The 15,422-nt window shown below is 37.0% G+C and overlaps 1 protein-coding gene across 2 annotated transcripts in view; it reads right to left on the minus strand.

Moving 5' to 3' along the window:
- TTLL7 (tubulin tyrosine ligase like 7) overlaps positions 1-15,422 on the minus strand; it is a 142,008-nt gene that overhangs the window by 60,657 nt on the left and 65,929 nt on the right. For both annotated transcript variants that reach the window (XM_042997676.1, XM_042997677.1), the window contains exons 8-12: positions 13,763-13,927; positions 8,224-8,382; positions 2,995-3,089; positions 530-677; positions 371-444 (exon numbers count right to left, since the gene is read on the minus strand). In XM_042997676.1, the coding sequence (XP_042853610.1) occupies positions 371-444; positions 530-677; positions 2,995-3,089; positions 8,224-8,382; positions 13,763-13,927 (641 nt within the window). The remainder of the gene's footprint in view (positions 1-370; positions 445-529; positions 678-2,994; positions 3,090-8,223; positions 8,383-13,762; positions 13,928-15,422) is intronic.

A 15,422-nucleotide genomic window follows, 5' to 3' on the forward strand; every position in this document is an offset into this window, starting at 1 on the left:
TGGAAGGGTTCCAGTTCAACACAGTCCACACTCCTCTGGATCGTCTCACACCTGCCTCCTTCAAACATTTTCACTATTTGCCTGGTTCCTGACACATCTAAGTTTAACCAAAGTAGAGCAATCACTCTGAACTGAAAGAAGGAAAACTAGGAGACCTGAAACCTGACTTTCTCAAAATACTTCATTATAAGCAAATAAGGCCACAGGATAGTATCAGGTTTAAAAGACCTCATATAACCATCCAGGAAGCTAGCTAGCAAGAATGAAACAAACAGTGCTCAAAATAAGTCTAAAAGGCTAAAAAATGTAGAACAGTTGTTTTGACACTTTACTTCTTCCATTTTATATAAGAAAATGGAAACACAGTTACCTATAATTCCCCATATGTCGATTTTCATGTTCTTCTTTTAAGATCTGTTTTCGTACTTGAGCGAGTCTCTCTTTCTAAAAATGAAGAAATTTTACAAATAAAATCTGACCAATGAATTATGCAATTCAAATTGTGGGTATGTTGTTAAAATTTTCATACCAACTCTTCTTTCCGCCTCTCTAACTGATGTCTCTGCTGTTCCCAGTCTGAGGAACCTGGTAAGAGCCTTTTTATTGAATTTTGGCCATAAAGCCTTCTTTGAGCCTCAGCTTTTTGTTTGGCCAAGTTTCTCCTTTTATCACTGGTCCTAAAATATAAAACATAGGAATTCAAATAAGCCCTGATCTTATTCCTATGAGGAGAATTAGCAAAAGAAGAGACAACGTGGGAATATGAATCAATGTTTATTATATTCAGGGGCACCTGGGTAGCTCAGTCATTTGAGCATCCAACTCTTGATTTTGGCTCAGGTCATAATCCCAGGGTCATGGGATCAAGCCCTGCATCAGGTTCCACGCTGAGCATGGAGCCTGCTTAAGATTCTCTTTCTCTACCCCTCTGTCCCTCTCCCCTGCTTGCATTCTCTGTTTCTCCAAAATTAAAAATATATATATATATATATTTTTTATATATACACACACACACACATATATATATATTCATATACATCATATTCATCTAATCATCCATTGAATAATGGTCTCCCTGTAGTTGAGGTTCTGTACTCCCAGGGTTTGTGATAGAATACTCTGAACAATCTACATTCTTCTGGATTTTCTTGAGATTAAAAGAATAGTCTCACAAAATGAAATTTGGGGTGTATGTGGAGCCATACTGTAAGTAAAACATTGTATTAAGAAGTGCACAGATTTGAAATACAAGTCTAACACATTTATATGTCCATGGAGCACTCCATCTGGATGGAAGAAAAGGCACATGTGCAACGTAAGCTTCAGTAGCACATGCTCTAAATGCTAAGAATTATAAATTATTATAATTATATTATATATAATATATATATATATATATTATATAATTATATATATATAATAATATATAATTATATTATTATAATTATAAATTATAAATATAAATTCTCTTCGTGGAACAAGGCAAAGAAAAATAAGGAAAATTAATTCCAACTCTCCTTTATTTTTAAGTCTAGAAATTTCTCACTGTTTGAACTGTATATATCTCACTTTTAAAAAGACCAAAACACCCATAGGTTATGTCCTAAATTGGTAACATCACTGACAATGACATACAAAAAACAAAAACAAAAACCATTAGGCCTACTTATACGATAACAGTAAATGTTAAAACCATGTATGGGCATACTACTTGTGTAAGCTAAATAAACAAAAATTTCACCTTCTACATCTCTTCTATTCATTTCTTTTAGGGTAATTGAAATATCAGTTAAATTTAGGCAAATCATTTTTTATCAAGCAAAAGAAGGGGCCATATGAAAATTTCTAAACAAACTTATGTATCAGTCTCTTCTTTCAATAATACTTTCCATATAAAGCTACTTCTCATGCAGGCATCTGCTAACTGCTTGAAAACACTTAAAATAAATAAATTGCTTGGAAGCATCCCACAACTCATTTAGAGTTCTTTAAATGACAGTGGGAATCAACTGAATTCATAAAATCCCTGGGCTCAAATAACCTCAGAGGTCCTTTAATCCAACACCCTAAACACTGTTTGAACACTTATAAAAGCAGACGTGACTCACTACTTCATTAAGCACTTCAACTAAACTTCTAACAAATTTGTTGCATAATGAGCCAAAAGCTTTCCCACAAAATAGCAATTCCAATATTTGAGATCCATGATCAGGTACACTGCAACCAGCTAATAGTAACACTAATCATAATATTAGTGCAGCAATCCCACTTCTGAGTATATATCCAAAGGAGTTGAAATCAGGATGCAAAGAGATGTCTGCACTCGCACATTCACTGTAGCATGATTCACGATAACCAAGACACGGAAGCAACCTAAATGTTCATCAACAGATGAATGATGAAGATGATGTAGTATACACATACAATGGAATGTTATCCGGCCTAAATAAATAAATAAATAAATAAACAAATAAATAAATAAATAGGAAATCCTGCCTATGATTTTCAATGGCAAGGTTAACCCTGTCTTAATAAACATCTCATTTCTGTTTACCCAGGCAGCATGATATAGTGGGAAGACTTCTGAACAGAAAGGTAGGAAATCCATGTGTTTGAGGGTTGTTGTTGTTGTTTACTTCTTGAATGCTGAATGACGTCTGCTTTAGTTTCTTCTTGCAAAGTGAGGAAGATAATCTAGAGATTTTCCTCAGGTAGTCTCCAATTCAACCTTATACTCTATACTGAATAATTATACCAACACTGTAATTTAACCATATTTACTATAGACTCAGAGCATGATACAGGGAGAAGGAAAAGCAGTATGTAGAGGAGAGGAAATGATATTTAAAAAGAAAACACTAAATGGGTTTGAAGAATGAATCAAGAAATTTAAAACACAAAATATGAAAAAGTTACAAGCCAAGCCCATGTACAAGTGATTGTTCCAGGCCAAATGTGCTGGAAACCTTCCAAACAATGAAGGAAAGACTTTACCTGATGTTTAGCAGTTTCAATGCATTTAGCAGCACTCCCCTTTTTACATCATAGTCTATTTTCTGATCCGTTCCAAAGCTTGGAGCTCGATTAATCTGAAATTTACAAAGGAAACAATGAGAATGGCCAAATGTTGGTAGGTTGGTAAATATTCAATTCCTATTTTTTAAATTAATGCAAGATCTCCAACCAGTAGAAAAACTCTACAATAAATCTCAAAGCTCCACATACTAGATGGCCCAGTTACCACTGTCACACCTCCCTTCTCGCCACCCTAAGTCAAGGAGTTGCAAGGAACTGACTGCTCTCATGGCCCTCTTCCCCCTGCTGCCTTAGCTCAGGATCTTCAGTCAGCCTATGTGCCCTCCCCCTCCTCCCCGCCCTTTTTCAGCCCAACACCCCATGTGCTAGGTTTTAAGTTCAGGGAAGTTAAAAGTGACTCATTCTGACATGAGATTAGAAGACCAGTATTAACAATAATAATGATGATGTAACAAAAAAGATATGCATGTTACCAATATAGCAATACTCATGCATTTATTTAGCTTACAGAAACTATCAGTACCCTCTTTTCACTACTTCAGATCTTCTGGATGAATTCGTCTATTGCTGTCTAAAAAATAAACTATTTTTTTTCTACCTGGATCAAACAATAATTTATCATTTTTCATTTCCAAAAACTGCATAACTCAGAAGATACCATTAAAGGTAGTTGCAGACTAATCTCTATGAGTTTCTCTAACTATATAAGGATTCTGGGCATAAGTGAGTTATTTGTGAGTGTTCTTTCCAACATCATTTCCAGGATTTCATTAAGAGAAAAAATAAAGAGAGGCCGGGGTGGCTCAGCCAGTCAAGCGTCCGACTTTGGCTCAGGTCATGATCTCACAGCTCATGAGTTCAAGCTCCGTGTTGGGTTCTGTGCAGACGGCTCAGAACCTGGAGCCTGCTTCTGATTCTTTGTCTCCCTGTCTCTCTCTGCTCCTCTTCTGCTCATGCTCTTTCTCTCTCTCAAAAATAAATAAACATCTAAAAAAAAAAAGATGAAAAATAAGAAGTAACAGTAACTGTATGTACCCTGAAACCCATTATACAATATGCTACCACCCCAAGAGCTGGAGCTCCTGTCTTTGTCTTTGCTGCTATTGGGTTTGTTGTTGCTGTTGTTATGAAAATGTAACTGGAATAGCAAGTGTTTAAGAAAATTACTTAATTAACTCGGTTGGTTAGAATGCGCTGAGTTCTAAACTACAGCTCAGCTTTCATGACCACCACCTAACACCACAGACGATCTAAAAAAATATGCTACTAGTCCTGAAAGAGGATTGTCTTTTACAAATCCATTCCATAAGAGACAAAAAACTTGATAGTATGCATTTCACAACTCTGGCAATTGTAGGAAGTATAACTATAAGTATATAAAGAGAAGCTAAACAAACAACAGAAAAATCACCTGTAATCCCACCACCTAGCATACTGTCATCTATTTGATAGTGTATTGCTCACCATTTGATAAAGTGTAAGTATCTGCCATGCATGCATATTTATAATTTTCACTTTACTTTCTAAATACATGCCTATACTAACAATACTATTTTATAGTCCAAGTTTTTCCCTTATCACTATATCATGAAAATCTTTCATGCCATCATTTTGATGCATGGTATTCCATTTATAGAGATATGCCTAACTACATTATGCCTTTGCTGATTTTTGATTTAGAAGGTGACGGACATATTTCTGCCTATGCGATGTGGTCCCAAGGAGAAAGGAATAGCTTAGTAACTACAAGAACCTCCATTTATTCCAGGCAAATTTAAGAAAGGGAGTCTACTGGGGCACCTGGGTGGCTCAGTCGGTCAAGCGTCCGACATCGGCTCAGGTCATGATCTTGCAGTTCGTGGGTTTGTGCCCCATGTCAGGCTCTGTGCTGACAGCTCGGAGCCTGGAGTTTGCTTTGGATTCTAGGTCTCCTGCTCTCTCTGCCCTTCCCCCACTTGCGCTCGGTCTCTCTCTCTCAAAAATAAATAAAATATTTTTAAAAAAAATTTTTTTAAAGAAAGGAAGTTTATTAATCCACGACTTCAAAACTCTTTAAGTATTTCCTCTTACAAGTGCAAAGAAAGGGCAATGTATTTTATGTGAAAAAAACAAGTTAACCATTCCATACTCATTCAAATCTCTGGAATTTGTAATACAATTAATGATAGTTCAGCTGCTACCTGTAACAGGATTATAAAATAAACCAGACATTTAGGAAACAATGATTAAGTGGTTCACTGAAATGTAATCTATCTTTATAGAATTCCTTGGGTGTTCCATTCCAAAACTGTCATCTGGAACTCTGGCAGACATACCCCTCCTCCAGGATGGTTGTGACCTCAGGTCCTCTCTTACCTATGTCAGAATCTTCCCTCTACTACCATAAAAAAGAAATTGGTCTACGGACAAATGTACTCACACAAGATCAAGTAATACATGAAAAGGTAGAAAAACTTTTTGCAATTAACATTTTGGATTTCTCAAAAGTTTTATGAGAAAGGTAAAGTAAAAACTAAAGACAGATGAAACTCTGAAAATTAGGGTTTCATTCAGTCAAAATTCTACTCTGTGATGTTGACAGCTTCTTTGGCTCTCATTCCTACCCCAATTCTAGAACAGACAAAACTCTGCAGATGTTAGGGTCTTAACGTTCAGCAGCTTGTAAATGCACACAAAAATGAAAACTATTAGAAAGCAGACTAAATTGATAAATACTATTTATTAACCAACCAAATGATAGTTTTACTATCAAAACAAGCACAATAATTTCATGCACATAACAAAGTATACGTAACAGATTTTGTGCTCACAGATTAATGCTATTCCCTCTGCCCAGTAACTTCTCCTCATCCCGCCCCCATCTCTCCCAACTTCCAGTCCCCACTGTACTTTCTACAGCCATAAATACTCTGCTCAGGAGTTCCTCCTCTGCAAAGATTTTTTTTAACTGTCAAATACACACTTGTACATAGAGAGATTAATCACTCTATTGTTTGTGCTGGTATCCTGTTCCCTACTTATACCTGTAAATATTACCATAAGACACATATCTGAGTCCCCACTAAACCAGGGCAAGTATTCTGTCTTCTTTTATCTCCACCCCCTGACACAATGACTCATTGAAATAATTCAAGGGTAATTAAAGTATTAGCAGTATATTCATACCCTGCCCAGTTTTCATACTTTTCCCTAACAATGTTTCTGTGCTTGAAAATTTCTGCGATTTTGTCACTATGAATCATTACCTGCAATTATTCCAGTTAACTAAAAGTTATCATATCCTCAGATGCACCTTCTATCTTATTCCACTTGATGGTGCCAAAAGGTTTTTAACAACATATGTTAGAACCACTACAATTGCAGCTGGGAGAAAACACAAAGAAGCAAGATCTAAATAAGATTACTTTAACTGTTTTAATACAATAAATGTTCATTATCCATAGTGATTGATTACTATAAAGTCTTTGTAATGGTTCTGACTGATCTGGAAATGATGAAGAAATGAATTGAAAATGAAAATATGCTCATGCAAACAGTGCTAGTTAGCTGTTGAGTATTGTGGAGTTTTTTAATGGTTATTCATCTGGACATGATAAAGGAGAGAACAAAGTATGAAGAAACACTAATGCCAACAATGGTGTTTTGAGCCTTTGAAAAAATATAGAATTCAACCATTCAGTCAATTCTGCTTTACCAAGCTCATACAAAGCTCCAGTTAGACAAATGCTTTTAAAAACAGGTAACTAAACTATCTATAGTCATTACTCCCTACTATACTTTGAGTGCCACTTCATGCATGTGCCTTCACTTTTTCTCCACCCTGTCAAGGATAAAAGACAAGTAGCAGGAGCATGGGGAAAATACAGTTAAGAACAAGGAAGAATAATTGCAGACAAAGTATGAAACCTAGGGAAGAAAATGTCAGGCCTAGTAAGGTGCAGAGTCAAATGCTTTCATGTTCAAGTGATGAAGGACACAAAAAGATAGCAAAATCTTATTTTCCAGGACCCAAGCAGGAACAAAATTTGAACATCTGACATCTGTATTTGATTGGAAATACAACATGCTGGAGCAGAGCAGATTGAACACACACACACACACACACACACCCATTAGCCCTCTAATTGGAAAAGTGCTCCTTCCTAAAAATATATTTTGAATGTCTTGATTATCTATCACTCATTCAATTTGCTTTTGCATGTTACAGACAGAACTTCCACCTTCGAAATCATTAACAAAAAAAGAGAGATAATCAGCATAAAATGAAAGGTACTTGTTGATTATACCTTCTATAGCAATATGTTCCAAAATGTAACTAATCTAGTAAACACTGTTTAGATATGTGCTATTTTCCTGATAAAGTTTCCTAAACACAGTGTTCTGTGCCCATGCACTCTATGACTCCAGATCAAGGGCCTGAGAGGAAACTGCTGAATGGGATAGAAAACTTCTAAGTTTTCTTCTGGATGTAGTATAAGTATGACTGGAAGGAAAGGTACACAAATCTTAAGAAGAGACTATTTTTATTTCTCCTTTATATCATTTCATATTTTCCTAATATTAAGTGATCTTTTATAACAAGAGAAGAATAACGACGACTCCGACCATACCAGGGACTGGCAGCAAACCCAAAGGCGCACAGTTAACAGACTGGACATGGGGGGAGTCCCAGGCATATAATATGGCCTTCAGGGAGAAGCCATGCCAGCTGGGGTATGAGATACTGAATACTGATTAATGAACCAATCAGAGTCTCTCTCTTCTTGGAGAGTTTGAATAGGAAACCAATGAAGACAAGGAGGCCATGGTCCTCAAGCCCAGGCACCCACACAGAGGAAAGACAACATCCAGAGGTCATGGAGTAATGAAGTAATGAAGGACGTGAGACTGAGGAAATAGTGGAGAAAGGAGATAAATCAGTAGAAGCAGATCCACACATACATTCAAAATTCCTGGCCCAGAAATGCACTCAAATTAACTTGGGAAAAGTAATATCAAACACATATTGGTCCGTTCTTGGAACTGTTCTATTCTCTGAATTTTTGTTCTCTTCCTCCCACATGTTCCATTCAGGCCTCTTTCTGCTCGGTTAATGAGACAACTGTGCCAACTACTCATTTAAAAAACATTTGTTTTAATGCACAAGAACAGTAGTAACTTCTCTTTCTTCTTATAGAAATACCTTACCTCCAGAAGCCATGGCTTTAGTTTTCTGTCCAACAAAATATCAAATCCCAGAACTTCAAAACAGACGCTTTCACTTCCTGGAGGCTGACCGGGTCTGCACATTCGATATGCATGCAGGACATGAGGTTCTGCTACAATCAAAGTCTTTACAACCAATTCCTGCAAATAAGAGTGATTAAAAAAAAAATGTGAAAATGCCTTACTTTTTTGTATCTTATTTACATATGTGGAAATAAGGCCTAAACTTACAGAGCAGCACACTGGCCAAGTTCACAAAGCTCTATGACACGTGGCCCCTGCCGCGACTCTGATTCCATTTCATGCAACTCTTGTCCTACTCATTACACTCCAGCCACGCTTGCCTGCTTAGGCTCTCTGGCAGTAACTGTTCCCTCTTTCTGGAACACTCTTCCCAATATTCCCATGTCTGGCTCCTCGATATTCAGAAAGGCCTTCCCTGACCCTGGAGTCAAAAGTAGTCATGGCTATCCCTTACTGTACCATCTCACACAGCATAGAATCAGCTGATATTTTTCTTTTTTAATTACAGCCATGTCCTTGTGCCTACACTAGTGCCTGCCATTTAGTAGATGCTCAAAAATGTTTGTGAACAATTAAGTAAAATAAAAGTAAAATAAAAATAAAATAAAAATAAAAAGATATGGGCCGCCTGGGTGGCTCAGTTAGTTAAGCATCCAACTCTTGATTTCAGCTCAGGTCATGATCTCATGGTCTTGAGTTGGAGCCCCATATTGGGCTCTGCACCGAGCATGGAGCCTGCTTAAGATTCTCTCCCTCTCTCCCTCTGCTCCTTCCCTACTCATGCTGTCTATCTCTCTCTCAAGAAAAACAAAAACAAAAATCAAGTTGACAAATGTGGTTTCTATCTGATAAATAAATAAGGGTAGGAGCACATGCTAGACTTCTCAGAAACCATACGGGAGGGTTTAGGAGTGGCAGGGAAGAAAAGTTACAGCGAGGGTCAACTACTTCACAAACGACATTATAGAGCCTCCACTGAGACAATGGCTGAAAGGATGGGACAGAATCTAGGAGAGGTGGGCTTCTTTGTGTGGTGATGATTTTGCAGTTCATAAGGTTTACTGGAGACAAGAGGACACACAATACTACTAGAATGAGTTACTAATGCTAATAAAACAAAAGGTTGGTTTACTGAAGTTTAAGAACAAACTATGGATTGTGGAAAAGTGGTTTTGCTGGGTTTTTTTGCCTTAGAATATATTGTCTTTTTAAGTCCCTCTCTACAGGCATAGGCAATATAACATGGCAGTTAAGAACTTGGCTCTAACATCAGACTTTCTGGGTTTATTCCTGGTTTTGCTCCTTGCTAGTGTACAACCTCAGTTATGTTGCTTAAGCTTTCTGAATCTCACTTTCCCAAAGGGAAAGGGGAAATAGGAATAATACCTACTGCAAAAGACTGAAGTAAGTGCAAAATGAGACTCCATGTAAAACTCTTGGCATAGTGCCTAGAACAGAGCAAACCTTCAGTAAGTGTTAACTACTACTATTGTTATAATTATTCTGCCATTCCTCACTCCACTTCGTATTTCAGGTCAGAAACAAACATTCCATTACCTGGTGGGAGCAATATTCATTATATTGGAGAAAAAATGGGGACAGATTAATCTTGCTGTTATCCAGAATCCCAACCCAGATCATACTTGGGGTAAGTATCAGAGATGTTATGAGAGGTTATTCTCGGAAAAATTTTACTCAAAGTAAAAAATTGAACACCAAAAACACTAAAGTATATAAAGATAAAAGACAAAAAAAAATCACTTAATATAAATCTTTGGATGTATTAGTGAAGATACTGGAAAATAGGGGAAAAAAAAGTTAAAGCCTTGACTAATGAATGTCTGCATGAAACAACTCAGATGGGGGGGGAGACTGAATATTAATTGACCCTGAAGAATTACAAATCTGTGCTTTTTCTGCATAAAACACATTTTTAGGAATGCAAAGGTAAGACTACAGGTGTATGTGAAAATCAAGAGTGATATAACCAAACACAAATCAAACTCCACTAATTTTTTTTGAGAATTTCCAACATACTGTCATTGCTCTGAAATATGATTTGTAGGTCTGTATCTACAGTGTATAAAAAGAATTGAGAGAACGGGGTTTATGAGTAACCTCCATGGCTTGATTTTCTATTGATTTCTCACTCATCCTTTATTTTTAAAATATTTTTTTAATGTTTATTTATTTTTGAGACAGAGAGAGACGAGCATGAATGGGGGAGGGGCAGAGAGAGAGGGAGACACAGAATCCGAAGCAGCTCCAGGCTCTGAGCTGTCAGCACAGAGCCCGATGCAGGCTCGAACTCACAGACCACGAGACCATGACCCGAGCCGAAGTCGGAAGCTCAACCAACTGAGCCACCCAGGAGCCCCGATTTCTCACTCATTCTTGACCAGCACAAAAGCACACATCTCTGTGCTACACAGGAGGTACTGAACGTCAGTTTTCATATATAGACAGTTACTTTTTAGAGAAATTGCTGCCCAAAAAAGAGGTCATTGAAAAAAAAGTCCAAAGTTAAATTCATGAAATTTGTAAACTACGACACAAAGATACAAACTTACTGATTGACTGCCTTCTCTATCTCCTTTTTTTTTAATAATATATTTATTATTTCATTAACTCATCTTAAACAGATATCTTTATATACAATTCTTAATAAAGGTAAACATAATTAAAAGATATACACTTGAAGGGTGCCTGGGTGGCTCAGTAGGTTAAGCGTCTGACTTCAGCTCAGGTCATGATCTCGCAGTTTGTGAGTTCAAGCCCCACGTCGGGCTCACAGGCCTGTGCTGACAGCTCAGAGCCTGGAGCCTGCTTCAGATTCTGTGTCTCCCTCTCTCTCTGCCCCTCCCCCACTCACACTCTGTCTCTCTCTCTCTCTCAAAAATAAAGATTAAAAAAAAATTTTTTTAAAGATACATACTTGGAAAAGTTAGTAATTTACTAATATTAACTAATTGCTTATTTGTAGATTGTTATTACACATTATAACTAATGTAAGCAAGAATGATGCAGAATTTACCCCTTTATAGAAGACACCACAAATGTGTCAGAGCTTAGTAGGCACACACTGGCCATGTTCAAGTTATATATGAATGTTATATTTTAGGCTCTCCCAGAAAGGTCCATTTCCATACCCTCTTGTTAATATTAGTCTCACTTCTATACCTTCTCCTAATTAATTATGTACAGGAAGTACCACTTAAAACCAATGGATATAAAACTAATGACACTCGTTTTTCTCTCAGATTCTTTCTACACATTCCTCACCAAGGCAGTCCAAGAAGTTCCACCTTTTCACACCCCCTTCTCCAAAGAAGTAAAACCCACATGGAAGTGACAAATTTGGTAAAAACAACAACAACAAAAAAGGAGTATCACAGGGCATATAAAACCTTCTTGGTCTCGCTGAGCTATTCATCAAATGATCCATTCATTAAATCATCCAGGTATCAACATGTATGATCTTCCATTTGTTATTCGTGCAATAACAAATTTCACACCTCTGATGCATCTGACATAATAAACCATCATTATTAAAATATTTTTTGAATTTCTGCAAAATTGGCCTTGATAGAATAAATAAGTAGATAAATAAACACAGAATGAATTGTCATCAAATTTCTTGTTTGGATGTATTTAGGCCACCAGGAAGATAGGATAGAAAGTTAACAAGTTGGTGGGCCTCCAACAAAATCCAGTTGATACACATTTTTGGTGGAGCCCCTACATTTTCAAAAAGTTTTAAATGTGGTGTCAACATTTTAATAAATCAGGAGACTTAGAGCTTGTATTGTCAAATTAGAAGAATGAACCACACTGGGCCCACAATACCATGTGGCAACCAAAGGCTGGTGCTGAGTAGTGTCCACCCCCTTCAGACTTCTCATACACTTCAAGTTACCATAGTTCCCTGCATACTCTCTATCCAGACCATTTCACTCCTTTTACTTATCTGACACCAAAGGACCTCTGGATTTACATTCTGTGGTATAGAAAATAAGGTATAAGAAATTCAACCAACAAAACAAGAAAAGGATAAGTCTAATGACGCTGATTTTTCTAATTATCTCAAGAGAACTAAATTCAATTAACTATAAACTTTCATGTGCATTTTCCGTGATAGATTTATTTAAATTATACAGTATCCGCTCCCAAAGAAAAGCTAAATCATATTGCATAATCCTACCGTATTAAGTACTTTCAAGAAACACACTCTTCTAACTTTGAATACCATTGTGATACTTCTGCTAGGATTTATAAAGGGGCGGTTTCACCCAGGTTATCTTCTCAGATCTGCTTCTTTTCCCTCTTTACCCTTATTTGCAGTGTCATCCACTGCCATGGCTTTAATTATCAATTACGCTTCAAACATGCACTTTTAACTACCTGCTTAATCTTTCTACCTGAGAAAACATTTCAAGTACAATAAATCTCTAGACCTCATTATCATAGCCTCGTGAACTTTTACAAACTTAGTTCGGGTGCCAATGCCTCTTGGGAGTCCTCCTCCTATCCCTTCCCACGGAAAGTTACTATATGTGGCCTTCCTCTACATTCCCACAGAATCCAACATATGCCTCTGTTGTACGTGCTATGGTATATTTTATTAACAATTTGTATGTGGGTCTTTCCTACAAAACTCTTACATTTCTTGAGGACTGGAGCTGTATCTTCTAAATCTTCAAATTATCAGTCAGAAACAAGGTTATGGGTTCAATAAATGTTTACTGAGTGACTGAAAGAATGAATGGAATGAATAAATGAATAGAACTCTTTTCCCTCACTTGCAAAACTAAGCTCTACATCTTTTCAAAATTAATTCCTCTCTACTCTACTTCAGATAAAGCCAACCCATGCTCCCTATAACTCCTCCTTAAAACTGCAGAGGAATCTCTGAATACTTCTCCCCGATTTTGGACATTCAGTTAACCTCAATGTTTACTTTGTTGTCACCTCTTCTACTCTGAGCTGGTTCACCTCAGGCCACTCTTTTCACTTAAACTACACCCCGGTGCCCTCCTTTACCTACTCTTAGTCTTTACTCTAACCCGTCCCACACCCATCTTCAGATTTATCTTTTAAATTCAGGGTCTTTGGCCTTATTTCTCTTCTCCCTTAAAATCTGGAAAGGTTGAATCCTTACTGCCTACCAAGTTAACCATTGATTTTCACACTTAAAATTTTGCCTCCACATATCTTTTCAGCCATAAATCCCCACAAAATTCCCACAAATACCATATGTGCTGACCTGGGCCACTTTTCCCAATTCCCCTACATCTATGCTTCTGCTTATACCTAGTACCCCTTTCTCCCATCTAGCAGAAGAAACACTGCTCATCAAGGTCTGTCATAATTCCTACCTCCTTCATGACAATACTTCATTTGTCCAACCTAATGTAATCTGTTCTTTTTTAAAATGCTGATGATCCTTTAAATTAATCTGAGGAAAGACACTTATAATTGTGAAATGGTATAATCTTACTGAAATATCACTCCAAAACTTAGCAACATCATGTTGATTTGCTTGTAGGAATTCTGTAAACCACTTGATGGAACGTTTGCTGCCTTTGTTTTCAGTCTCATCCCTTTCAAAACGCTCATTGTGCTTGTTCACAGAGTAGTTTGTTAGATGCATGTATAACTGCGTCTGTAACAAGTAAGAACCAAAGTTATCACCTATGAGACTCTAGAACTGTGAGGTTTCACAGAACATAAAGCATCCAAAGATGAAAGACATTTTTAAAATTTAAAACATACAAATTGACAATTTCACGATGACTTAGGTTTCAAATTAAGCGAAACGGCAAATTTCCAATAAAAGGATTACAAATATAGTCATCTACAAAGTTACTTTATATATTGTTCAAAATGTATCTACCATAAAAAGTATTGGCTTAGTTGGCTATGTGTCTGACTCTTGATCTCGGCTCAGGTCATGATCTCATGGTTCATCAGATTGAGCCCATATTGGGCTCTGCTCAGCGCAGAGCCTGCTTGGGATTCTCTCTCTCCCTCTCTGTCTGCCCCTTCCCCACTTGGACACTCTCTCTCTCTCTCAAAATAAATAAATAAGCATTTTTTAAAGTATTAAAATAATACGAATATACAAAGTTATTACATGAAAGCATGAAATTCTACATTGCTAAGCAGGAAAAATGCTATTTGTTTTCATATTTATTTATTTTTTTTTAAATTTTTTTAACGTTTATTTATTTTTGAGACAGAGAGAGACAGAGCATGAACGGGGGAGGGTGAGAAAGAGGGAGACACAGAATCTGAAACAGGCTCCAGGCTCTGAGCTGTCAGCACACAGCCCGACGCGGGGCTCGAACTCACGGACTACGAGATCATGACCTGAGCTGAAGTCAGCCATCAACCGACTGAGCCACCCAGGCTCCCCAGTTTTCATATTTATTTTTAACATCTTTAGTCACTTACAGTTTTCACCCAAATTTGTTTGGGGAAGGGCATTTTCTGACAGAGCATTCTATATCTTTTAAAAGAAAAAAAAAAAAAATGAAAGTTCAAGTAAGTAGCATAAACCAAAAGGCAGGACTACCAAACACAACCTCTGCCCTCCCACGCTGACCAGGAGGCCACTTGAACTCATTCGAAGACAGAGTGCACTTACAGCCAGCAAACAGAGGCACCACACAATGCTGTACAGAGTCCAAATGATTAACAGTATAAATTTATAGTGCTCTTTATTGGAGCTGCCGTGCCTTGGTCTCTTTATAGTCTTACATTTGTTGATACTGTTATCCTCAAATAAACCGGAAAAGTAATCCAAAATTTAAAACCTCTCGTAACTGTCAACTAAGACACATCTAATGGTTCCCTACCAATCTATCATAGACATTCATCAAATCTATAAATTCTGTCCTCATGATCCTATTCTCAGAAATTACTTTAAATAGCAGGGTGCTTCACAATGAACAAATATTTCATGTACATGGCTATTATTTAGGCTTGTTAATAGCAAAGTATATTTGCATCATATTTTATTTCCATTGCAGTTACTTCCATCTACAGTATTCATATCTTCAATGCAAATGTGCAGAACTTATCATCTCAGCTACATGCTGTTTACTAACCCATGCGCCATTGCTAATTAAGAATTTATTTTTTCATCATTAAACAAT

Source organism: Panthera tigris, chromosome C1, assembly GCF_018350195.1.
Source record: "Panthera tigris isolate Pti1 chromosome C1, P.tigris_Pti1_mat1.1, whole genome shotgun sequence".
NCBI classification, from domain to species: domain Eukaryota; kingdom Metazoa; phylum Chordata; class Mammalia; order Carnivora; family Felidae; genus Panthera; species Panthera tigris.